Below are 26,966 nucleotides of genomic sequence, written 5' to 3'. Positions count from 1 at the left end.
AAGCTAAAAAAAAACCCTACAGCCACCAGAGGCCAGGTTCTTGAAATAAAAAAATAACACATCCCAAAACAGCACACTGTACCTGTTGTTTAAGGAAGGACTTATCCTGTTCCGTGAGTTGCTGAGGTGTCTGCTGGAAAGACATTGCCTCTGGCATACAGGGAGGTTGGGACGGGGGCACAACCTGCAAAGATCAAATATTTTACAACCACATGCGTTATGGGAAAATGTGTCCAAACTTTTGACTGGTACTGTACGTGTGTATTGCATTCATATAATTTTGTGATGTCTGCAATGGGCCAACTGGTGCAGCGACTGGCTACCTGAGACTGTGTTGATGGGAGGCAGTCTGTCCTCTCTCAGGATTCGCATGGTGGGTGTGGATCGCTTCTGAGAGGTCTCGGGGTTCAGCCAAGCTTCCTCATTCTGCCTGTCCATCTGCTTTAGGTCAGCTAGTCAGACAAAATATCAGACTTTTTTTATTTACAAGAACCAAAAGTGAAAAACAGCAGGCCAGTAACCTTTTACCCTTGATGTTAAAAATGTTTAAAATATGGCCATCTGCATTTTGAATATATAAAAATCTAATCACATTTGTATTGTATTGAACATGCTACAACGTACTAATGAGGTCCCCTCGGGTGTCTCTGAGGGCTGCAACGCACCCTCCCCGGCCCCAGGGGTTATCATTTTGGATTTCGGCCTCCAGCTTGGCCTCGGCCCGGTCCCTCTCCTCCTTCTCCAGCCTCCGGCGCTCCTGCTTCTCCTGGATCTGGAGGGATTCAAGATGAGATTATAAAGGGACATGATGAGGAATACTGACTCCTGTGGAACCACATGTACTATGGCCGTATGCAGGATTTGAAAAATACAGAGGTCCAAAAAACAAAGTTCGCTATCTTTGCGTTGTATGATCTTTGCGGCACCAAAGAGTTAATGTCAGGCAATTATTTTATGACATTTAATAGACAACACAAAAAAATACAGAGGTCCGGACCTCGGTGTCCTCAATGGTGGATACGGCCATGGCAGCAGAGGTTTAAAGATAGACAGGTTTAAAGATAGAATTCAGATTGTAACATCCAGGACCTGGATGTTACAATGTTGAATTTGATAGGCTAAATTTTTTGCAACCTGAATTTTATTTTACATTGAAATATATTCATAGGAGAATTCGGTCTTGTTTAAATTTAAATATTAAGTAGGCTATTCAATGCCTTTTAAAATTCAAAACATGATGTCACTGATTTGCTTCCATAGTAGAGCACTTATACGCTACAAAATCTTCAATGTGTGCCAAAATGATATCCCCTGACAAGCCATGCTGATCAATTTGATCTACTAAGGCCAGCATGCGATCTCTGACACTACTTATGTCTTCCATCATCTCTCGAATCTAGGTGTCCCTGTCTGCCTTCGATCTTGTGCAGTTGCTTTGGTCTGAAGATAACCACGCCCCTCTTGCTTGCATGTTGGATTGGAAATAAATACAGCACCGAAATAAATGTGGTGTAAATGTGGTGTTTGGAAATATATGTACCTATTTATTTATTTAATTTTGACTAACGGGGCATTCCATACAATCCAGCCATGGTAAGAATGAATCGCCACTGTCAAATAGGAAGTTTGTTGTGGCATTTCTATGTCTGTGACATGATGCACTAACGACATGTGATGAACATTCCTCTGAACAGGGGAAAACCCTTACTACTTGGCACAACTTCCATGCGTCCCTGAGACCAGCTTTGACGAGATCGGCCACCAACTGTTGAAATATTGTTCAAACTGCTGTACTTACTACAGTATATGCACCATTTGTACTTTGCTTTTGATAAAAGTGTCAGCACTAAATATGTCTAAAGGAATCAAATGTAATATAACATAATCTTGTTCAGGTTTTCTTTTATCTAATTTCAAAAAATATTTCCTAACATAAATCCAATGTCACCTTGTAATTCTTGATTTTCAGTTTAAGTGTTTTAAAGTAAATGTCAAACTGAAAGAAATTTCTACCTACCATTTGTAATTCAGTGATACAGTAGTATGTGAGAACTGGTCAGAAGTTTGAACACTGTACTTTTGCAAGGGACTGTATATCATAAAACCAAAACATTTGTGAACTGTTTTCATTTAAAATGTAGTAGTGCAAGGACAACCGCAGTCTTTAAATATGTTTTTCAGAATAATCTCACACAAACATCACTTTGAATATGAATTTGAATGTGGGCAGGATAACCAGGAATTATATAAAGGAAGGAAAAATCATAATAAACACATAGGGCCTACATATACAAAAGACAGGGCTTTCTCAAATGACTTGGTACTTAATAAAAAAAACTAATAACAAAATCAATTCTTTTTTGTCTTTAAGTTTCAACGATGAACTCAAAACCTCATTCTCCCAATGGTTAAAACTGGGCTTAGCCTTAAAACATCTTAAGTATAAAAAACTTTCCAAATGACAACTAAATATTAAGAATCAAGTGTAATTCCTTATTTTCAAAGAAATTTTTTACATTTAGTCATTTTGCAGACACTCTTATCCAGAGTGTCTTTATTATTATTATTTTAACTTTATTATTTTCGATGTCAGCTTTAGAAGTTCGAATTCACTGGACTGTAGCCATCTCTGCACATCCCTCCAAATAGGTTGCACCAATTCACAATGAAAGAAAATATGATTAAAAAAAATCTATATCTGTTTTACAAAATTCATGTGTTATTCACATCAAGATTGAATCTAGATCTTAACATTTTGTTTGACGGATACATCTAGGATTTTCTTTGAATGTTACTACTTTAACCTCAGAATTGGAAATAATTTGAATTATTTGTATAATGTATTTTCTTAATATCTTGCACACTTACTTACACTTTCTTACAGGGTTCGGGTAACAAGATTGTAGAATAATATTTCTAATATCCCTGCTGGCACATTTATTGTTACAAATTTCAGTTCATTCATAAAATGTTATGTCTGATTACGCTGCAAACTTCAAAAGGTTTTTCCACAATTGTGATCATAAGTATTTATTCACGAAGGGACACTGCTCTGATTGAATTGATTTTACATGCCAAAGATCCAGCTGTTAATGTGAATAAATTGGTTTTCTTTTGATTAACTTGCATGGATAATTGCTACATAAATAAAACGGAAAGACTGTGGACTATGTAGTAAAGAATGTCATACTAAACACGTTTCCTCAGCCCTCGAATCTACTCTGACTGCATTATGTTACTTTCACCAGTTCAGAAGCCACGGAAGACACAAAAGTGTAAACTAGCTTGAGTCAGTGCAAGATTAGCAAATTTTTTATGTGTTGTACAGATCTAATCAAAACCAATTTCAACACAAAAAAGTGTAAAATAATTGTTTTGTACGAAACAATATATGGTATAATGCAGTCTCCAATGTACATCAGCATTATCTAAATGTTATAATGATCTGGTCAAAGCACTATAAATATTTGTATGAGAAAATTACGATTATGTATGTCATTAATACACCAAATGGATCATCAAACACTGTAGATGATAGAGAACAGAAGAGAAGATCTAGTCAAAGCTGGTCTCAGGAACATCCGGATTCTGGGCCAAGAAGTAAGGGTTTTCCCCTGTTCAGAGGAAAGTTTACATCACATTAAAACAAAAACGTCAGAACAAATGTTCTCCTTGATGATGGAGATCTTACCATTGTTGAGATTTGTTGTAATGTTAGGGTCCTGGATAGTGTGATATATGGGGTTCATACTAATAACTGGAATTACAAGTAAAATAGAAAAAAACACATTTATTTTGTATACAGAAAAGAGTGAAGAAAGCTAGTTTATCTATAAAAAATACAAATTTAAAATAAACTACCTTCTTTCTGTGTGCCTTGTGCACTAGCCAGACTGTAGACAAAATGTTCTTTAGATCTTGAAGAACCTGGTGAAAGGGAAAAAAAATATCTAAAAGAGTAAAGACAGAGCCTATAAAGAATTCAGTAAAGAAAGAAAGACAAAACTCACACTCACAAGATTCATCCTTTGGTTGTTGCGTCACATCTGATATTTCTGCATAGACGGCTTGTGGTCTGTCTCTGTCACCCTCTAGTTACACATTGAGAGAACATGAGAGACCATGAACACCAGCTCCAGCTATCACAGGGAGATTTGTACAGACATATTACTTTATTGAGTCAACACTTTTGTCCACAGGGATTTACAAATTGTGCATTGTATTTGCAGGGGGGTGTAAGGCTTAAACAGACTACTCAGCATTGCAAGACAGATTTCCGGACTTCTTGGACTGAACGGGATTGACATCCCAATAGCATGTGTACAAAGCACGTTATATCATGAATAACTCGTTATCAGTGTTTTGGATGTGGAGATTTATGTGGTCTGGGAGACACCCCTGTCCCCTCCTTTTACATGCTAGACTGGAGTTGCTGGATGGAGTTTTTGCTTGATGGTTCTCACACCACATCGTGTGACTTACTGTTGCATGGGTAGTCATATGCTGATGAGTAAGGGTCAAGATGTGGTCTGATTGGTTGGTCTTACAGAAAAGAATTGGGCATAAAAGGAAATGTGGAGCATTGTTCTGGAAATTCTTCTTTTCCTGTGTATTTGGTTCATATTTGGCCCAATTAACGCTTCTTCCATTGATTAAGAGGCATTGTTTTGGTTGTTTGACCAATATAAGACCCCTACAGTTATTTGAGGCATCGGTAATATATGATACGAGCAATTCCGTTTTCAGACTCTTGTTTGTGTTCCACCTGGTTCCATTGGTAAAGCATTACTAGTTTCAGATTTTTGATCCAAGTGATAATCAACTAAACATGATCTAAACTGAGCAAGAAAGACAAGAAAGGTCTTGAAGATGATTTAACTCCAGCTGAAATAATTGAATATTGGCAAACAGAGGGGGTCCATAAAAACAAAGCAAAAAATAAACTATTATTGAAGATCACTGTACATCTAATTGGCAAACGTCTCGGTCCTCAATGCAGCACCACTACCTTGTGCCAGAACTTAGGCACTGCACAGCAAACAAAACCAGTGAAGAGACCAGCAATGCAGGCTCACATCCTTCTGAGTGTTCAGTGACAGTAGGATTGGAGAGCCAATTCCAAAATGGCGTCCTACGAAGATCCTTCGAGCTCCTGATCCAGCACAAATTGCTGCAAAAGTTATGTTGATGCCACATGCTTACTGTGTTGCCTCTGTGTTTACTCTTTGAGGCAGTAATAAGAATCAGATGTGGTCAGTTTATCAGTTGCTGCCAGTTCCTGTAGCATATGCATTATACATAATGGTTTAAGTTGATCCATCGTTATATTTTGGTTTGTGTGAATGAGTAAGTATAGACCTTTGTTGTTTTTGTACAGGGAATGGGAAATGTTTTCCCCCTAGAGGCTGTACTCACTTTGGATCCTGATCCGTAAATGTAGACAGGTGGAACTTGTGTTTTATACATTTCTGCTGTTAAATTATTGTTTTATTTTGTATTTTGTTTTATCCTGTATCAAGTGGAAGGTCGGGTCAGTTCTTTCCTCTATTGAGGTTTGACTGTTTCACTAAATCGCATTTATATCCACTTTAATCTGATTCAGGCTTTCAAAGAAACCATTCCGATCAGACCACTCAAAATCGATACAATTTTCATTGTTGACAAAGTGCTGAGTATCAATTGTGTTCTGCAAAACGACAAGAGCAGGAATAAGCTAACCAAGGGCACATCTGCATGCCAAGAGAAAATGGTTCCTCTGATCCTCTGTGCACACAAACATGATCACTGGTTGAATCTCACTGCTGACATGTCGTTAATCAAGTTCCTCTTTCCTGTGGGTGCAGTCTATCACAATTCAAGATGAACACTGCAGCTTCTGCCTTTGCTTTGTGTCCAGAAGGAGGATGCGTGGGCTTGGAGACACTCCTGCCTCCACCTCCTACATGCTAGACTGGAGTTGCTGGGAGAAGTCTTGATGGTTCTCACACCTCATAGTGTGACTTATTTTTGCATTGGTTGCAGGGCTGAACTGGGAAAAAGGCATTTTTGCTCAGACTGGCCCACCACAATCGGTCGGACATCACCCACTAGTACACCAAAAGAGTGATTGGGCCAGCCCAGTGTCAGTATGGAAAATGAACCAATGGGCCACTGTCCCTGCTTTATGGGCAGGTCGCTGGCCAAATTTAAGTTACAAAAAAAAATGATATAAAGATTTAGATATATATATTAAATATAATATCATATCGGCCCCAAGTGCGTCAGCCCACTGAGCATTTGCCGTTATGCCAGATCACCAGTCCAGGCCTGATTGGTTGTCATATCTGGATGAGTAAGGGTCATGATGTATGCAATTCCAGCATACTTGTTTAATGTTAAAACACTGTCCAGTTTCTAACCCAAATACAGTCCTACACCTGTATTTATACAGACTCTCATCGTGGGATCTGCTGATTTTAGAATCAAGTCCTCTTCAGTTCAGTAATCTCACTCAGGATGATGTAGTAACTACATCTGATCCTGGATCAGTCCATGTCCTGTTGAGAATGTGTCGTTCCAGCTCACATACGTTTCCTCTGGCCCTGTCCATCTTTCTTAATAGTTCAAATCCACATCTCCTCATTTTTGTCAGTACAAAGTGCACAGCTTGCACAAGCACCTGCCAAAGTACTGATTCACTGCAACATCATGTTCTGTTCTGTGCCATCATTCAAACAGACTTAAAGTCTCAGAGAAAAATACATTACATTTTCCACCACAGGAGATTGTTATTCTCCATCAAACAAATGAAAATACAATACTGTACTATCTTATGTAATGCACAGACGCCAGACGCATGTTTAGCTTGTTGTTGTTTACCTGCTTTCTGAGCCCAGCGTCTTCTAATGAGGAACCCCACCAGCAACAGAACCAGAACCAGAACCAGTCCTCCAGTGGTTACACCCACAGGCAGTTGCCAATGACCTGAGACAGGATATGACATCAGAGAAAGACAGGAAGTAGAAATGAAGTGACTCTGAAGAGTTCCTCACTTTATTGAGACTTTATAATTAGCTGAGTGGAAAAATACTGTATGTAGAGTTAACATTTTCATGTACACAGATCACTCCATAATGACCTCAGAGATGGAGATGAGCAGACATGACAAATAGTACATATCCTGTTCATCAAATAGTTGAAGGATGAATGTGGAGACTTACTCTTGTTCTTCTCACTCTTCTTATTTTCATTCTCATCCTTCTTTGTGGCCTCACTCTCTTCACCCACTGACACTATCCTAGTTGTCACTGTCAATCAAGTCAAAACTCTTATTTCCATAAACAAGGAGGGCCTGCCCCATGTGAGTGCTTTTGCCTTTTCGACAATGTACATTGTCACTTAAGAAATCTAAGGTAATAAGTGGGAAATTCTACAAAACGTGTTTACTACTCCATGTAACAAAGAATCAACAAGTTTACAGTATGTGACATCTGGATAAACTGACCTGTGTTCTTAACTCTTGTGGTTGGGTTCTTAGTGGTGTGAGGGCTCGTGGCGATATCTGAAAGGAGGTATCATACTTCACCATTGTACATACAGTACAGTCACATGACACAGAGAATAACCTGCATGACAGTTTGAACCATCCTTTCTATTGAGGTTATCTAGAACAGGGTCTAGAACATGTTACGTGCGACACTAAAGAGGACCACTCCTTAGTGAGAGACTTTATAATGAGCTGAATGGAAGAATACTGTATGTAGAGTTGACATTTTCATGCACACAGATCACTCCATAATGACCTCAGAAATGGAGATGAGCAGACATGACAAATTGTAGATATCCTATTCATCAAATAGTTAGGGAATTGTGAGTGATTTGCCCCTTCTCTAACGTACATAGTCACTTCTCTATGGTAATAAGTGGGCAATTCTATTTCCTACTCCATGAAACAAAGAATCAACAAGTTTACGTGACATTAATATCTGGAGAAACTGACCTGTGTTCTTAACTCTTGTGGTTGGGTTCTTAGTGGTGTGAGGGGTCATGGTGATATCTGAAAGGAGGTATCATACAGCACCTTTATACATAGTCAGGGCCAGCCCTGACAGTATTGGAGGTCGAGGCAACATTTTAGATTATACCCCCCCCCCCCCCATCCATTTTGTACACATAACCCTGAACTGTAAAAACATTGTAACATCTTGGAGGATTATGTGTAATATCCTGCATGCTATCATCACATTGGCCACGTTTCCTGTCATGAAAGCAGACCATCCTTTGTATTTCAGCTGTTAAGAACGCCTGAGACACTTCACATGAGAGGGTGCCCATTTCCAGGTGTGCACTGGAGCAGTAGCAGGCATGCTACGCTGCTGCTGGCAAATCTTACACTGACTAACGGCAGCTTCTATCTGCCTGTCTGTTCATTCTCATCCTTCTTTGTGGCCTCACTCTCTTCACCCACTGACACTATCCTAGTTGTCAATCAAGTCAAAACTCTTATTTCCATAAACAAGGAGGGCCTGCCCCATGTGAGTGCTTTTGCCCCTTCAACGTACATTGTCACTTGAGAAATCTAAGGTAATAAGTGGGAAATTCTACAAAACGTATTTCCTACTCCATGTAACAAAGAATCAACAAGTTTATGTGACATTAACATCTGGAGAAACTGACCTGTGTTCTTAACTCTTGTGGTTGGGTTCTTCGTGGTGTGAGGGGTCATAGTGATATCTAAAAAGAGGTATCCATACCTCACCATTGTACATACAGTACAGTCACATGACACAGAAGATAACCTGCATGACAGTTTGAACCATCCTTTCTATTGAGGTTATCTATAACACGGTCTAAACATGTTACGTGCGACACTAAAGAGGACCACTCCTTAGTGATAGACTTTATAATGAGCTGAATGGAAAAATACTATATGTAGAGTTGACATTTTCCACAGATCACTCCATAATGACCTCAGATGGAGATGAGCAGACATGCCAAATTGTAGATATCCTATTCATCAAATAGTTGAAGGACAAACTTACCTTCATCATCATCATCATCATTGTCGTCGTCGTCGTCATCATCATCACCATCACCATCATCATCATCATCTTCTTCATGTTTGTTGTCAATGTTGGTATTGCATCAAGAGAACAGTAAAATATCAATACTTGTTCCACATTGACAATGCACATTGATCAGATAAAGAATAGATGCAAGCAACACTTACGTAAACTGAGCAATTTTGGGCTGCCAGGATGTGAATTTAATTACATGTAGGCATTTTGTGGGAAAAGTCATACTTCACCATTATACATACAGTACAGTTAAAATGACACAAAAAATAATCTGCATAGCAGTTCGAACCATCCTTTCTATTGAAGCTTATGGCAAGCCGTTTTAACATTTATTTCTAAAAACGTACTTCTCACTCTTCTTATTTTCATTCTCATCCTTCTTTGTGGCCTCACTCTCTTCACCCACTGACACTATCCTAGATGTCACTGTCAATCAAGTCAAAACTCTTATTTCCATAAACAAGGAGGGCCTGCCCCATGTGAGTGCTTTTGCCCTTTCGACAATGTACCTTGTCACTTAAGAAATCTAAGGTTATAAGTGGGAAATTCTACAAAACGTGTTTACTACTCCATGTAACAAAGAATCAACAAGTTTATGTGACATCTGGATAAACTGACCTGTGTTGAAGGACAAACTTACCTTCATCATCATCATCATCATCATCGTTGTCGTCGTCGTCATCATCATCACCATCATCATCATCTTCTTCATGTTTGTTGTCAATGTTGGTATTGCATCAAGAGAACAGTAAAAGATCAATACTTGTTCCATATTGACAATGCACATTGATCAGATAAAGAATAGATGTACGATATAAGTACTAGTATCTAATTATTAGATACTAGTAAAACTGAAATAGATACTAGTAACTATTGGAATAGATACTAGTTGGAAACAAATAGTAAATATCTGTAAAGCAGAGCCCCATAGAATACAATTGTAAAAATGTGCAATTTGTTACTAGTAAAACGGGAATAGATACTAGTAACTATTCATTAGATACTAGTAACTATTCTTTAGTTACTAGTAACTAATCCAATAGTTAATAGTAAAAATTGAATAGATACTAGTTACTGTTGGAATAGTTACTAGTAACTTAATAATAAGTAATAGTAACTTCAAAATAGTGACTAGTACGTTTTTAGAAATAAATGGTAAAACGGCTTGCCATAGAAGCTTCATATAGCAGTTATCTAGTGCAGGGTCTAACATGTTACTTGCAAGAGAAACTAAAGAGGATCACTCCTTAGTGAGAGACTTCATAGTTAGCAAAATGCAAGAATACTCTATGTATAGTTGACATTTTCATGCGCACAGATCACTCCATAATGACCTCTGAGATGGAGATGAGCAGAAATGACAAATAGTAGATATCCTGTTCATCAAATAGTTGAAGGACGAATGAGGAGACTTACTCTTTGTATTCTTATTCTTCTTTCCATTCTTCTTGTTCTTCTCACCCTTCTTATCTTTCTTCTTATCTTTCTTGTTCCTCCTCTTTATCACTGTAAATCAAGTCAAAACTTGTATTTCCATAAACAAGGAGGGTCTGCCCCACGTGAGTGCTTTTGGCCCTTTGACAACGTACATTGTCATTGAAGTAATCTAAGGTAACAAGTGGGCAATTCTACGAAAAGTATTTCCAACTCCATGTAACAAAGAATCTACAAGTTTATGTGACATAAAATATAAATATTTTGTGGGAAAAGTCATACTTCACCATTATACATACAGAACAGTCAAATGACACAGAGAATAACCTGCATGGCAGTTTGAACCATCCTTTCTATTGAAGCTTCATATAGCAGTTATCTAGAACAGGGTCTAACATGTTACTTGCAAGAGAAACTAAAGAGGATCACTCCTTAGAGAGAGACTTCATAGTTAGAAAAATGCAAGAATACTGTATGTAGAGTTGACATTTTGTACAGATCACTCCATAATGACCTCAGAGAAATAGTAGATATCCTGTTCATCAAAGAGTTGAAGGACAAATGTCCAGCCATGTTCAGCCACTGACACTGTCCTCGTTGTCACTGTCAATCAAATCAAAACTCGTATTTCCATAAACAGGATGACGTTCTACCCCTTCTACAACGTACATTGTCCCTTCTCTATGGTAATAAGTGGGCAATTCTACGAAACTTATTTCCTACTCCATTAAACAAATAATCAACAAGGTTACGTGACATTAACATCTGGAGAAACTGACCTGTGTTCTTAACTCTTGTGGTTGGGTTCTTAGTGGTGTGAGGGGTCATGGTGATACCTGAAAAGAGGTATCATACAGCACCTTTTTACATAGTCAGGACCAGCCCTGACAGTATTGGAGCCCGAAGCAAAATTTTAGATTATACCCTCCCCCCTCCAATATGTACATAACTCTAAACTGTAAAACACAATTTCTGCAAGAAATTAAACATTGTAACATCTTGGAGGGTTGTGCGTAATATCCTGCATGCGATCATTACATTGGTCATGTTTCCTGTCATAAAAGCAGACCATCCTTTGTATTGCAGCTGTCAAGAACGCCTGAGACACTTCCCATGAGAGAGGAACTAAACAGAACCACACCTTAGTGAGACTTTTAGCCTCTAGTGTAACATGGACATCTCAGTGACGCTATTCTCAGTTAGCTGAACTGAGATAAGATATAGAATAGATCACATTAAAATTGAACCCAGACAGACAGAGAGAGGGAAAGGGGGCTGTGAGGGTGGTGGAAGCTACTGTATTTTCGTCACTGTCACGCAAACACAAAACAAGACCAACAGCAGTGGTGTAAACTAACTGAAACTAACGTAATGTTGTGTTGTCATGGTAATGTGGTTTGGTTTGCTTCACTCATATCTTTCACCTGCAATGAGGGGGAAAAAAATGCAAAAAGTCAGACCCGTAGTAGACTGCAGATCAAGAAGTCACAGGTTTCTCTCCCCCTGTGCACTGCTTTGACCAAAAGCTAAATGATTTTTGTATTTGTAGCAAACAATAGAGAGGCTAGGAATGCTGGTAACTTAAAATCTATCCGATGCTTCCAGAACAAACTGTACTAATACTGTTTTTAGGACTTTTAGGACCACATTTTCTCTTTTGATCTTCTTCTGGGACTGTTTCTGTGATGTTGAGATGACATGAAACAACACATCAGCTGACCTGTATTCTGAGGCCACAACAGTGCAGGTTCCTGGTGTATCTCTACCACACTGTCTACTGGCTCTCAGAGACTCACCTGGTGTCACTGTCAGATTCACCACTGGTTCACCGTTGCAGTAGTACACCCCACTGTCTGAGGAATTCACTTTCAAAATATTCAGTGATTTGTCTGCCCCTGAACTAAAATGTTTGCCTGGGTCATGAATGTGTTTGTCCTCGCTGTCCTGTCCTTTTCTCACAGTCAGAATGTCAACTCTTCCTCCATCTTGGTCTCTGCTCCATGTTACATTTCCTTCAGAGTGGCCACAACTCAGCGTGGCGGTGTTCTTCTGCTGGACAGTTTGACAGGTCATCTCTGTCATGACAAACATGGATGGATAAAGTATAACTGCTGTTGTCTCAGAATGTGACTAGATGCAGGAAGCCTTACTTCACTGTGTACATCATACATCATACAGCTCAGCCTCCGAACCTTCTGTTACAGTTGGACTAGAATCCACATCCACTGAACATCAGAAAATATAATTATTTGGATGAGCTTTTGATATACCAACACAAATAGATTCAAGGAAAGTAAAGAGACTGTTTGAATATTTCATAAAATAAAAAAAATGGCATTAAATATTATATGAAATTCGTTTCTCAAAGTCTTCCACTCAGCAAGACACCGTAAACATAATGTGAAATGAGCTTACCTGCATAGTTCTTGCAGACCAAGACAGAGACTAGGAGGCAGAAGTAAGTGGTCATCGTGACTCTCTGATCTGTCTGGTCTGAGGTGAAGCTGAGACAGCAGTTGGGTTGTTATTTTGTAACCAGGAACCTTAGCGCACATGCACAGACACACACACACAGAGACACAATTCTGATGTGGAAATTGACATCACACTGTTGAAATTATGAAGAGGGTTATGATTATGGATTTATCTGATTTAATATGAAACTCTCTTTCATCTTTTTAGTATTTTCTCTATTACTGTAAACCATATGAATAGCTGTTGACTGATTGTTATTACCTCTAAACGATAGATAAGTGAGCTTAAGTGAGAGATCTGGGTGTCAAGAGCTGAGGAGTGTGGGAGAAGATTAGTTGTAGATGTGCATCTCCCTTCGCAGGCCTCTAGAGGCCCCAGCTATAAATCTAGTTGCACGTGTATTGCCCTACGCCAAGATTCTTATCTGGAGCTGCCAGTCTATGGTCAGCACTAGCCCTAAGTAAGGAGGAATTCCTTTGTGGAAAGGCGTTAGCACCCTAGTCTTAATCAAATCAAGATACAGAATCAGTTCTAAGAGAAAGCTGGTGTGCGGACATCTAGTTGACAACTGTACATCTCCAAAGTTACGTAAGGTCAAGCAAGGGTGCCGACGCAACTTCGTATTTGTAATCTGTAACCCCCAGGACAATGGACCAATTGTGTGACGCGTAATATCTGTGACCATCTGAAATTACCAATAGTAAAATAACACAAGATAATAGATGCCAAATACATAGTATATAAGTGCATGTCCCGAGGGTAGAAGACCAGTCTGATCCTGGGATCAGCTCACGTTTGTGAGCTTAAAAACCAATTGTCACCTTAAAAACCAATACACATTTTGCATCAAACTTTGTTGAGTTCCAGTGCTGTTTTTGAACTTTGAAGATTGTTTGAAGACTTTACAGAAAATTAGAAGATTTTACACAACAATTCTTCAGATAGGGTCTCTGCAGGTTGGGTGGTTAATGATGTAGTCAATCAACCTGCAGGTGTGCCTACCTTTGTGTTTGTGTTTGTGTGTGTGTGTGTGTGCATGCTAGACATTGCAACCACCATTACTTGAAGGAACTAAAAAATAAATTATATGATACATGGTTGTTACCTGAAAATGTGCTTGAAAATGTATTTTTTGCCCACTCCAAATGAACTGTGTTAGCTGATTGGACTTTTGTGTATGAATGTGGATCGTTTTCATCCCTCCATGTGGAATTAACTGGAGGCAGACAGGGTGTGTTTCCTGTCTGGAAGTTTCTGCCATCCCTCCTCTCTTCCTCGTTTCCTCTCTATTGTTGTCACGTGTGTGTTCATTCTGAACACTCATTCATTCTGAACGCACGCACGCACGCACGCACACACACACACACACACACACACACACACACACACTCTTCAGGCTCTTTACAAGGAACTACTTCTCATTCAGTGTCAAAGAAACCTGACAACTCACTACCCTTCATCATCAAAGGCACAGCAAATCAGCTCTGCTGTTTATTTCATTCAACATCAGCTCAAAAACACCACACACAGTCAAGTATACGCAAAGTGCAAAATTAGAACCTTTTAATTAATTGTATACTGAAAATGTTTTCTATAAAACATACAACTGCAATATATTTTCAACATTACCAACACAAATGAATCGATCAAATGTTGTTATAATAATTAAAATGTACATAAATGTCATGATCAGAATGTCTTAATGAAATTTAAATTCGCACATGATTTAGTCAAAGCTGTATACCCATGTAATCATTACCAAGAGGATCAGTAGTGATTTCTCCAGGGGACTGATTCGGACTGATTACATGCAGCATAGACAAATGATTGTGGTGTGATCTATAATAGTGTGACACTGTCTGGGCACTAGGGGGCAGCAGCGGGAAGAGTTCCGGCAGTGAATAAAGTAAAGCCATGTGAATCTACCCTGCTGCTTCTTTATTCTATATCTTAAGAACCCAACACGACATGGCATCAGAAGTGGAATCTTACTAGCACATCCAGTCTGCTGCGATCTGGCCAGCCCTCGATGCAGTACCAGTCAGGGCCAGTGCTTCTTTCTCCACTTGTGCATAGCGCTGCTCCGTGCTTGTGAGCGCCCTGGACGCATATGCCACCGGCACCCAGGTCCCCTGGCAGTTCTGCAGGAGCACACTGCCCAGCCCATACGACGAGGCATCGGCTGAGATTGTAAGTTCTTTGTTTGGGTCATACAACTGCAGGACCGGAGTGGACGCCAACTCTTGTTTGAGGCTGGTGAATGCCCTCTGCTGATCAGGGCCCCAAATACCACATGTTCTTTTTGGACAGCAGGTCTCTGAGAGATTTATCTTTTTCAGCTAGGTTGGGCACAAACATGCCTAGTTGATTCACCATGCCCAGAAAGCTCCTGAGCTCACTGACGTTGTGTGGCGGATCCATCTCACGTACAGCACGTGTCTTCTCTGGATCGCCTGAGGGAGTCAGGTGGCTGAGTGGTTAGGGAATCGGGCTTGTAATCAGAAGGTTGCCGGTTCGATTCCCGAACGTGCAAAATTACGTTGTGTCCTTGGGCAAGGCACTTCACCCTACTTGCCTCGGGGGAATGTCAATGTACTTACTGTAAGTCGCTCTGGATAAGAGCGTCTGCTAAATGACTTAATGTAAAATGATTGACAGTGATAAAGAGGACAGTGTCCTCAAAGAAAGGACAAGAATAAACATAAGAAGGATGAGAAGAACAAGAAGAATAAGGAGGAAAAGACGGAAGTGAAGAATGAGAAGACAGAGTAAGTCTCCACATTCGATGTGTGATTCATACTATTTGATGAACATGATATCGACTATTTGTCATGTCTGCTCATCTACATCTCTGAGGTCATTATGGATTAGATTTCTTATGTGAAAGTAAAAGTTGTGGAAGGGGCAACAGCACTCGGCTCACATGTAGCAGGCCCTCCTTGTTTATGAAAATAAGAGTTTCGATTTGATTAACATTGACAGCAAGCACAGTGTCAGTGGGTGAAGAGAGTGAGGCCACAAAGAAATATGAGAATAAACATAAGGGTGAGAAGAACAAGAAGAATGAAAAGATTAAGAGGGATGGAAATAAAAAATTAAGACAACAAGGAGGAAAAGAAGAAAGTGAAGGATGAGAAATATAATCAGAGTAAGTAATCTGTCTCCTCCATCTGTTAGATGATTGTGATATTCTCCTTTTGTCACTCATGCTCTGCTCCATCTAGGTCATGGTGCAGACCACACAGGAAGTTGGTGATCAGTGCTGCTGACTGACTGCTCTGTCTTTACTCTCTTTCTGAGGGTGGCAGGATCACCCTTTCCTGTGTCTCTCTCTTCCTTGCCTTTTAGGCAGTTCTGATCATTAGGATGAATAGAGGAATTTTACTGAAGCATTTCTATCAATCATGTGAGCCTGTATCCCAATCGCTGAGTCTGACTGTTAGTGAACAGTCAGCAAACACAAAAATGGCATGTACAGTATGCAAGATGTCCTTAATATATCTCTCCCTGTGTTTTCTTATCTTTTAGTTTGGTCAGACGCTACATGCCCTGAAGAACACACGTTCTGTCTGGCCAGTAAACAAGGTAGGCTACTGAGAGAGAAGGCATAGCCTACTTATTATATTCATGTATTCTATGTGTATGTATACATGTATAATGTTAGAAGCTATACCTACAAATTTCAGTATACTATATCTGTGTGTGTTCTCATTCCAGGATCCTAAAACCATAAAACACATAGATGGGAAGATTCAGTCTCTATCATTGACCATGGCAAAAGGATTGAAAGTTTGCTATGACATTTCTGGTTCAAAAACGATACAATACACGATTATAAAAATATGTGATGGAAACAATATCTGAATGTCTTCAGTGTTTATCATTTCATCTTGTTATCTGTCCATCTGGATCATCATTCACCTGGCGTAAACTCTTACTGGTCCTCTTGGATCTGACTTGTGCATTTGGAAAGGTGTTAGAGGTACTGTAAGTATGTGTCATGTAGTTATGTGTATGTTGGAACTCTGTCATCTACATATTTACATGAGGCAACAACTTTGAACTGAGATTGCATGGGCCTACAGCTTGGACTAAATAGAATGTTCCTATTATTTTATTATTCATTGATATGTATTAATGATATTGAAAATGTACAGGCGTTGCTTACATTTTAGGGTAAGACATTGGCTGGGTTTCCCAGATTCGTTTAATCTGGTAGACCCGGCCATTTTCAGTTATACAATTAATGGAGTGCTGTGTCCATGATTCAGCCGGTTATTAAGATGTTGGTTACTGTTGATTCGGTGTGAATTTTAAATGGAGTTTGTGCACTGGGGTAAAACTGTTTCACAGTTTGATTTAGAGATATTACTGTGCACCCCCATTAATTATAAGTAAACATGTTAATTCATTAGCATAGCAAAATTCACTGATAAAGAAAATAAAGTATCCACTTCATATTGTCTTTCTGTTAGTAAGCAAGCCAGCTTTTCATTCAAAAGATGAGCAGTGCTGATAGACAACACTGGATCAACCATTTGAATCTGTTTCTCACAAAAGGGTTTCTTTATGGATGAAATTTCCTACATCTACACTAACACTTCTGTGCATGCAGTCTATCAGGCACACACACACACTAGCACAAATAACATACTTTATACAGATGCATGTTGATTGAGTGCAAGAAGTAACTTCTCGACCTCCAGAGTCGTGGCTCTGTGTGTTGACTGTGTTGATCTGTATGTGAGTCTGTGTGTGTGCTAACTTTTGGGCTACGTCAGCTCACTTCCCTTTTAAAAATAATTGCAACTGCTGTCTCAGCTTCACCTCAGACCAGACAGATCAGAGAAGAACAATGACCACTTACTTCTGCCTCCTAGTCTCTGTCTTGATCTGCAAGAACTACGCAGGTGAGCTCATTTCACATTGCTTCTCTACGGTGTCTTGCTGAGTGGAAGACTGAGAAAGTCATTTTATATTGTGGTGAATGTATTGTAGATACTTTAAATCATAGTGTATATTGTTTTAGATTTCATGGACATTTTCAGCAGTCTCTTTACTTTTCCTGTATATTTTTGTGTTGTTTTTCAAAAGCTTGTCCAAAGAATGATATTTTCTGATGTGTAGTGGATATTTACATTTAGTCATTTAGCAGACGCTCTTATCAAGAGCGACTTACAGTAAGTACAGGGACATTCCCCCCGAGGCAAGTAGGGTGAAGTGCCTTGCCCAAGGACACAACGTCATTTGACACGGCCGGAAACCAAACCAGCGACCTTCTGATTACTAGCCCGTTTCTCGCTCAGCCACCTGACTCCCTGTCGGATATGGATATTTCTAGTACAATTGTAATTCAGAAGGTTCTGGAGCCTGAGCTGTAGGATGTACACAGTGAAGTAAGGCTTCCTGCATCTAGTCACATTCTGAGACAACAGCAGTTATACTTTATCCATCCATGTTTGTCATGACAGAGATGACCTGTCAAACTGTCCAGCCGAAGAACACCGCCACGCTGAGTTGTGGCCACTCTGAAGGTGATGTAACATGGAGCAGAGACAAAGATGGAGGAAGAGTTGACATTCTGACTGTGAGAAGAGGACAGGACAGCGAGGACAAACACATTCATGACCCAGGCAAACGTTTTAGTTCAGGGGCAGACAAATCACTGAATATTTTGAAAGTGATTTCCTCAGACAGTGGGGTGTACTACTGCAACGGTGAACCAGTGGTGAATCTGACAGTGACACCAGGTGAGTCTCTGAGAGCCAGTAGACAGTGTGGTAGAGATACACCAGGAACCTGCTCTGTTGTGGCCTCAGAATACAGGTCAGCTGATGTGTTGTTTCATGTCATCTCAACATCACAGAAACAGTCCCAGAAGAAGATCAGAAGAGAACATGTGGTCATAAAAGTCCACCAACTCCAAGTACAGTATTGTTCTTGAAGCATGTGATAGATTTACAGTAAACAGCATTATTACCTTCTCTTTTCTACTAATACATCATGTATTCATTGAGCAGAAACTTACTCAAGGTAATGCACAGGGGAGTTGATCTTGTGACTTCTTGATCAGTAGTCAAATGCTCTACAACTGAGCCAAACCCAGTTTCCTACTGATGAAAGACTTAAAAATGTCTAACACACAAGAATGGTGTATTCACCTTGCACCCGGAACCCAGAAACAATACTAATGCTAACTAAGAGCCTCACTCGTAGCAGATGAAACCGTGTGGGCCTTGAGTGACGCAAACCTAACCACGTTACTATGGCAACATGAAACCAAGTTGCTTTGTCTTGTTTTGCGTTTGTGCGACTGTACCAAAAATACAGTAACTTCCACCCCCCTCCATCTCTATATTCTAATAGAATGTGATCTATTTCACATATTTTCTCAGTTTAGCTAACTGAAAAGAGTGTCACTGAGACTCATTTTCAGTTTACATAAGAGACTGAAAGTCTCTCAATAAGGTGTGGTCTTGTTTAGTTCTGTGGTGTTTGTAAACACCCAAGAAGGTTTGTGTTAAAAAATTATAAATAGAAATTGTTAATGAAATGTGATTGAGCCGATGACGGGTCTTCTGCACAAAAATGCTCCATGGGAATGGTCAGAGAGCATTTGATGATTCTAAGAAGTCCCTACAGTCTAATCAAGTGTTGGTTCATTATGACCCTGAGTTTCCCTTCATCTTGGCATGTGATGCTTCACCATATGGAGTGGGAGCTGTGATTTCTCATCAAATGAAAGATGGACGCGAGAGACCAATAGGGTTCGCCTCACAAAGTTTGACAAAAACAGAACAAAATTACTCAAAAATTTAGAACGAGGCATTAGGCCTGATATTTGGAGTTAAGAAGTTCCTGTATGGTAGGAAGTTCCTTCTAATCACAGATCATAAACCTTTGCTCAATATTCTAGGGCCTAAAACAGGTGTGCCTACCCTGGCAGCCACGAGAATGCAAAAATGGGCGCTGATTCTAGCAGCATTCTACATATGGGATCCAGTACAAAAGATCTGAGCAGCATGGAGATGCAAATATGCTTTATCTAGGTAACCTGTGAGATCTGGTGAAGAGGTTGTATCAAATCCAGTGTACAGAGTTTCTTGTCTTCATGACTTTATCACAGCTAGAGAGATGGCAAAGGAAACTGAGAAATATCTGGTGTTAAAAGTGGTTATGCATGTAGTAATGTCAGGTTGGCCAAAACATGTACACGATGAGGCACTGAAGCCGTATCTACAGAGAAGGTTTGAGCTTACTATCAAGGATGTTTATGTATTGTGGGGGTTACGTGTGGCAATACGTATTGTTAGAATTACATGAGTACCACTGGGGGATAGTAAAAATGAAAACCCTGGCCAGTAGTCTGTTCTGGTGGCCCACTCTAGATGTGCAGATAGAAGCTGCCTTTAGTCAGTGTAAGATTTGCCAGCAGCAGCATAGCATGCCTGCTACTGCTCCAGTGCACACCTGGAAATGGGCACCCTCTCATGTGAAGTGTCTCAGGCGTTCTTGACAGCTGCAATACAAAAGATGGTCTGTTTTCATGACGGGAAACTTGGCCAATCTAATGATCGCATGCAGGATATTACGTGCAATCCTCCAAGATGTTACAATGTTTAATTTCTTGCAGAAATTGTGTTTTACATTTTAGGCTTATGTACATATTGGAGGGGGGGGGTATAATCTAAAATGTTACCTAGAGCTCCAATACTGTCAGGGCTGGCCCTGCCTATGTAAAAAGGTGCTGTATGATACCTCTTTTCAGGTATCAACATGACCCCTCACACCACTAAGAACCCAACCACAAGAGTTAAGAACACAGGTCAGTTTCTCCAGATGTTAATGTCACATAAACTTGTTGATTCTTTGTTTCTTGGAGTAGGAGACAATGTACGTTGTAGAAGGCGCAAATCATTCACATGGGGCAGACTGTCATTGTTTATGGAAATACGAGTTTATATTTGATTGACAGTGACAACAAGGACAGTGTCAGTGGGTGAAGAGAGTGAGGCCACAAAGAAGGATGAGAAGAACAAGAATGAAAAGAACAATACGGAGGATGGAAATGAAAAAGAAAACAAGAACGAGGAAAAGAGTAAGTCTCCACATTCGTCCTTCAACTATTTGATGAACAGGATATCTACTATTTGTCATGTCTGCTTATCTCCATCTCTGAGGTCATTATGGAGTGATCTGTGTGCATGAAAATGTCAACTCTACATACAGTATTTTCGAGTTTAAAACACACATGCATGTTGTATTCAATTTGCATTCAGAACCCAGAAACAATACTAATACTTACTACGGGTCAGACTTTTTGCATTTTTTCCCCCCTCATAGCAGGCGAAAGATATGACTGACGCAAACCAAACCACATTACCATGACAACATTACGTTTGTTTCACTTAGTTAACACCACTGCTGTTTAATCTAAAATGTTGCCTAGAGCTCCAATACCGTCAGGGCTGGCCCTGCCTATGTAAAAAGGTGCTGTATGATACCTCTTTTCAGGTATCACCATGACCCCTCACACCACTAAGAACCCAACCACAAGAGTTAACAACACAGGTCAGTTTCTCCAGATGTTAATGTCACATAAACTTGTTGATTCTTTGTTTCTTGGAGTAGGAGACAATGTACGTTGTAGAAGGCGCAAATCATTCACATGGGGCAGACTGTCATTGTTTATGGAAATACGAGTTTATATTTGATTGACAGTGACAACAAGGACAGTGTCAGTGGGTGAAGAGAGTGAGGCCACAAAGAAGGATGAGAAGAACAAGAAAAAAAAGAACAATACGGAGGATGGAAATGAAAAAGAAAACAAGAACGAGGAAAAGAGTAAGTCTCCACATTCGTCCTTCAACTATTTGATGAACAGGATATCTACTATTTGTCATGTCTGCTTATCTCCATCTCTGAGGTCATTATGGAGTGATCTGTGTGCATGAAAATGTCAACTCTACATACAGTATTTTCGAGTTTAAAACACACATGCATGTTGTATTCAATTTGCATTCAGAACCCAGAAACAATACTAATACTTACTACGGGTCAGACTTTTTGCATTTTTTCCCCCCTCATAGCAGGCGAAAGATATGACTGACGCAAACCAAACCACATTACCATGACAACATTACGTTTGTTTCAGTTAGTTTACACCACTGCTGTTTAATCTAAAATGTTGCCTAGAGCTCCAATACCGTCAGGGCTGGCCCTGCCTATGTAAAAAGGTGCTGTATGATACCTCTTTTCAGGTATCACCATGACCCCTCACACCACTAAGAACCCAACCACAAGAGTTAAGAACACAGTTCAGTTTCTCCAAATGTTAATGTCACGTAACCTTGTTGATTATTTGTTTAATGGAGTAGGAAATAAGTTTCGTAGAATTGCCCACTTATTACCATTGAGAAGGGACAATGTAAGTTGTAGAAGGGGTAGAACGTCATCCTGTTTATGGAAATACGAGTTTTGATTTGATTGACAGTGACAACGAGGACAGTGTCAGTGGCTGAACATGGCTGGACATTTGTCCTTCAACTCTTTGATGAACAGGATATCTACTATTTCTCTGAGGTCATTATGGAGTGATATGTACAAAATGTCAACTCTACATACAGTATTCTTGCATTTTTCTAACTATGAAGTCTCTCTCTAAGGAGTGATCCTCTTTAGTTTCTCTTGCAAGTAACATGTTAGACCCTGTTCTAGATAACTGCTATATGAAGCTTCAATAGAAAGGATGGTTCAAACTGCCATGCAGGTTATTCTCTGTGTCATTTGACTGTTCTGTATGTATAATGGTGAAGTATGACTTTTCCCACAAAATGCCTACATGTAATTCGATCCACATCCTTGCAGCCCAAAATTGTTCAGTTTAAGTGTTCCTTGCATCTATTCTTTAGCTGATCAATGTGCATTGTCAATGTGGAACAAGTATTGATCTTATACTGTTCTCTTGATGCAATACCAACGTTGACAACAAACATGAAGAAGAAGAAGATGATGATGGTGGTGGTGAAGGTAAGCTTTACTACTGAGCTAACTATTTGTCACAGCCACAGCCGGGCCCCCCTGTTGTTTTTGGTTTTGCCCTGTCCTAGTGTTTCCCTGTCCTAGTGTTTCCCTGTCATTGTCTTCACCTGTGTCTCGTTAGCGTCATTGTGTCCACCTGTGTGTCGTTTGGTTCTGTGTATTTAGGTTTCTGTTTTGTGCCCAGTCTTTGTCTTGTCATTACTACCCCTGTTCCTTGAGTACCCTATCTGTTTCCCTGGCTTTTCGAGAATAAACCCTTTGTTTTCAAAATGGCTGCGTACTCCCTTGCATTTGGGTCCTACCCCACCTCACACCCTGACACTATTTGATGAACAGGATATCTACTATTTTTCATGTCTGCTTATCTCCATCTCTGAGGTCATTATGGAGTGATCTGTGTGCTTGAAAATGTCAACTCTACATACAGTATTGTTCCATTCAGCTAATTATAAAGTCTCTTACTAAAGTGAGGATCTTTTCAGTCACTTTCCCTTTCAGTCACTTTCTACTTCCTATCTTTCTCTGTCATATCCTGTCTCAGGTCATTCGCAGCTGCTTGTGGGTGTAGCCGCTGGAGGACTGGTGCTGGTTCTGTTGCTGGTGGGGTTCCTCATTAGGAGACGCTGGGCTCAGAAAGCAGGTAAACAACAACAAGCTAAACATGTGTCTAGCGTCTGTGCGTTAAATAAGATAGTACAGTTTTGTATTTTCATTTGTTTGATGGAGAATAAAAATCTCCAGTGGTGGAAAATGTAATGTATTTTTCTTTAAGTGTGATTGAAAGATGGCACAGAACACGATGTTGCACTGAATCAGTACTTTGGCAGGTGCTTGTGCAAGCTGTGCACTTTGTACTGACAAAAATGAGAATTAACCAAGTATGCTGGAATTGCACACATCGTGACCCTTACTCATCCAGATATGCAGTGCCGCTGCTAGCCATTTTGGTGCCCTAAGCATAACGTCAGCTAGTTCGAGGTGTATGCATAGGCTAACCATTAAATTAGCAGCACATTTCCCGTATTTAACAATGATTAAACATGGACTTACCTGAAAGTGATGCACGGGCCTCATTTCGCAGTTTCTTTCTCTTTCTTATTTCTGCCCCTGACACTTTTGATGCCATTTTCGAAAAGATGACCCTTCTGTCAAAGTTCGTCAGGCCACTGGGAAGTTGAGTGTGTATTTGTTTTTGTTTTTATTTTTATTTTATTTTTTGGGGGGGGGGGGGGGGGGGGGCACCAACTTTTTTTAAGCAATTAAATATATCTCTTGTTCTGCCTGTTTTGTGATATACATGCCTAAAAGGTGCCTAATATTTATATACTGATATAATATCGGCATTATAATTATTAGTACTATGATGATTTTTTAGTTGGCAGTTTTTTGGTGCCCCCTCAGGACTTGGTGCCCTACGCACAGCGCGTAGTGCACGTTATGGGAGCGGCGGTACTGCAGATATGACAACCAATGCAACAACAAGTCACACTATGAGGTGTGAGAACCATCAAGACTTCTCCCAGCAACTCCAGTCTAGCATGTAGGAGGTGGAGGCAGGAGTGTCTCCCAGCCCACGCATCCTCCTTCTGGACACAAAGCAAAGGCATAAGCTGCAGTGTTCATCTTATAAATAAAAAAATTGCGGTAAATATTGTGTTAGTATTGAACTACAAGAAGCAAGACAGTTGCAAGCCTTTAATTAGAGTTATGTACAGCTTTTGATGGGACAGTTAGGTCCTAGAGATGTGGTGATAACAGCGGCGCAGAGGGGGTGTTAAGATAATTTCTCAAGGGAGTCAGGTGGCTGAGCCGATAGAGCATCGGGCTAGTAATCTGAAGGTTGCCAGTTCGATTCCCGGCCAGTGCACATGACGTTGTGTCCTTGGGCAAGGCACTTCACCCTACTTGCCTCGGGGGGACTGTCCCTGTACTTACTATAAGTCGCTCTGGATAAGAGCGTCTGCTAAATGACTAAATGTAATGTAAATGCCACAGCATCTGTTATCTGCTGACAAAGAATGCTAAGCATCTGTATTGCTCAGTATAAAACATCACATTCTTAATTTCTCCGACAGGGGGCCCAATTAGATTTATTTTGTCATGGGGCCCAAAATTCCTGGCGGCGCCCCTGGTACAGTGATCATCAATAATAGTTTATTTTATGGACTCTTTCTGTTTGCCAATATTCAATTATTTCAGCTCGAGTTAAATCATCTTTAAGACCATTCTTGTCTTTCTTGCTCAGTTGATGATCACTTGGACCTAAAATCAGAAATGAGTAATTATTTACCAATGGAACCAGGTGGAACACAAACATTAACAAACATTTTCAATGCTTTCACAATGCCATGGTAACAGTTTGAAAACTGAATTGCTTGTAGCATATGTCACACAACGTGTGAGGTTCTTGTTGATACCAAATAGATTAACTTTCCACTGTTAAAAAGAGGGCACCAGCACAGAATAGCTTTAAGTATTTCATTCCTATCTAATACATCTTGGGTTAAAAACAAGATTTAAAAGTAATGGCATGACCGCTGTAGTACAATAGTAGTAGTCCCAAATGTCTCTAGACCATAGGCCTACAATCGATCCCAAGAAGGGAAGTTTACGTGTCACTATGGGAGGCAGTAGCAGCGGGGGGGGTCGTCTGTGCGGGTTCCTTGTTCGTCTGTAACCTGTTGCTCTTTTCTCGTTTGTTCGTTCGTCACCTGTTGCTCTTTTCTCGTTTGTTTGTTTGTCACGTGTTGCTCTTTTCTCGTTTGTTCGTTCATATGTTGATGCTTCGCGAACTCCAGATAAGCTCACCCCCAAGGGCCGCACACTCTTTCCTGGTTGTCCCAATATCTGTTCTTATTTTTTCATCTTTGTCTCCAATCCGCTCTTAAAACTCCTGAGCTGGGGGGTGTGGTCCATTAACCAGGTTAATGGACCTCCAGTCTAACATGTAAAAGGAGGGGACAAGGGTGTCTCCCAGACCACATAAATCTCCACATCAAAATCTGGATGGCTCACTCTGACAAGGAGTTATTTATATTATAAAGTGCTTTGTACACATGCTATTAGGATTTCAAAGCCAGTTCAGTCAAAAGAAATCCGGAAATCTGTCTTGCAATCTGAAAGTAATCTGTGTAAGCCTTACACCCCCCTGCAAATATTATGCACAATTTGTAAATCCCTCTGGACAAAAGTGTTAACTCAATAAAGTAATATGTCTGTACAAATCCCCCTGGGATAGCTGGAGCTGGTATTTATGGTCTCATGTTCTCTCAATGTGTAACTAGAGGGTGACAGAGATAGACGGTTAGACCACGTCTATGCAGAAATATCAGATGTGACGCAACAACCAAAGGATGAATCTTGTGAGTGTGACAGAAGTTATTTCTTTCTTTACTGAATTCTTTATAGGCTCTGTCTTTACTTTTATAGATAAAAAAGTTTCCCTTTCACCAGGTTTTTCAAGTCCTAAAGAACATTCTGTCTACAATCTAGCTGGTGCACAGGAAGGTCGTTTATTTTTTTATTTTTTTTGTCTTTCCTTTATAGAATGTCTCCATACTACATTAACTAGCTTTCTTCACTCTTTTCTGTATATAAAATACATTTGTGTTTTTTTCTATTTTACTTCTAATTCCAGTTATTAGTATGGAACCCATATATCACACGATCCAGGACCCTAACATTACAACAAATCTCAGCAATGGTAAGATTTAATCTCCATCATCAAGGAGAACATTTGTTCTGATGTTTTTGTTTTCTCGTAATGATACACTATCACTAATGTGATGTAAACTTTCTTCTGAACAGGGGAAAACCCTTACTTCTTGGCCCAGAATCTAGATGTTCCTGAGACCAGCTTTGACTAGATCTTCTCTCCTGTTCTCTATCATCTACAGTGTTTGATGATCCATTTGGTGTACATATATTATTATATATTATATAATATTACAGTATGGTTCT

The 26,966-nt window shown here is 39.9% G+C and overlaps 2 protein-coding genes and 1 long non-coding RNA gene across 4 annotated transcripts in view; 1 reads left to right on the top strand and 2 right to left on the bottom strand.

The window, feature by feature from the left end:
- Positions 1–26,966, top strand: part of LOC136962113 (uncharacterized) — a 77,463-nt gene that overhangs the window by 2,508 nt on the left and 47,989 nt on the right. The window lies entirely within an intron of this gene.
- Positions 100–700, bottom strand: LOC136961822 (uncharacterized). Its single transcript, XR_010878873.1, has 3 exons — positions 625–700; positions 324–452; positions 100–184 (listed from the first exon to the last, which is right to left on the bottom strand). It is a non-coding gene; the product is annotated as an uncharacterized lncRNA (long non-coding RNA).
- Positions 2,626–26,966, bottom strand: part of LOC136962111 (microtubule-associated protein 1B-like) — a 56,789-nt gene continuing 32,448 nt past the window's right edge. For both annotated transcript variants that reach the window (XM_067255763.1, XM_067255764.1), the window contains 10 exons: positions 11,270–11,326; positions 10,473–10,562; positions 7,979–8,035; positions 7,484–7,540; positions 7,200–7,286; positions 6,859–6,963; positions 4,011–4,091; positions 3,862–3,927; positions 3,692–3,757; positions 2,626–3,614 (listed from right to left, as the gene is read on the bottom strand). In XM_067255763.1, coding sequence (XP_067111864.1) covers positions 3,556–3,614; positions 3,692–3,757; positions 3,862–3,927; positions 4,011–4,091; positions 6,859–6,963; positions 7,200–7,286; positions 7,484–7,540; positions 7,979–8,035; positions 10,473–10,562; positions 11,270–11,326 — 725 coding nt within the window. In that variant the 3' untranslated portion in view covers positions 2,626–3,555. The remainder of the gene's footprint in view (positions 3,615–3,691; positions 3,758–3,861; positions 3,928–4,010; positions 4,092–6,858; positions 6,964–7,199; positions 7,287–7,483; positions 7,541–7,978; positions 8,036–10,472; positions 10,563–11,269; positions 11,327–26,966) is intronic.

Source organism: Osmerus mordax, chromosome 18, assembly GCF_038355195.1.
Source record: "Osmerus mordax isolate fOsmMor3 chromosome 18, fOsmMor3.pri, whole genome shotgun sequence".
NCBI lineage: Eukaryota > Metazoa > Chordata > Actinopteri > Osmeriformes > Osmeridae > Osmerus > Osmerus mordax.
This window is presented reverse-complemented; position numbering and strand designations above follow the sequence as displayed.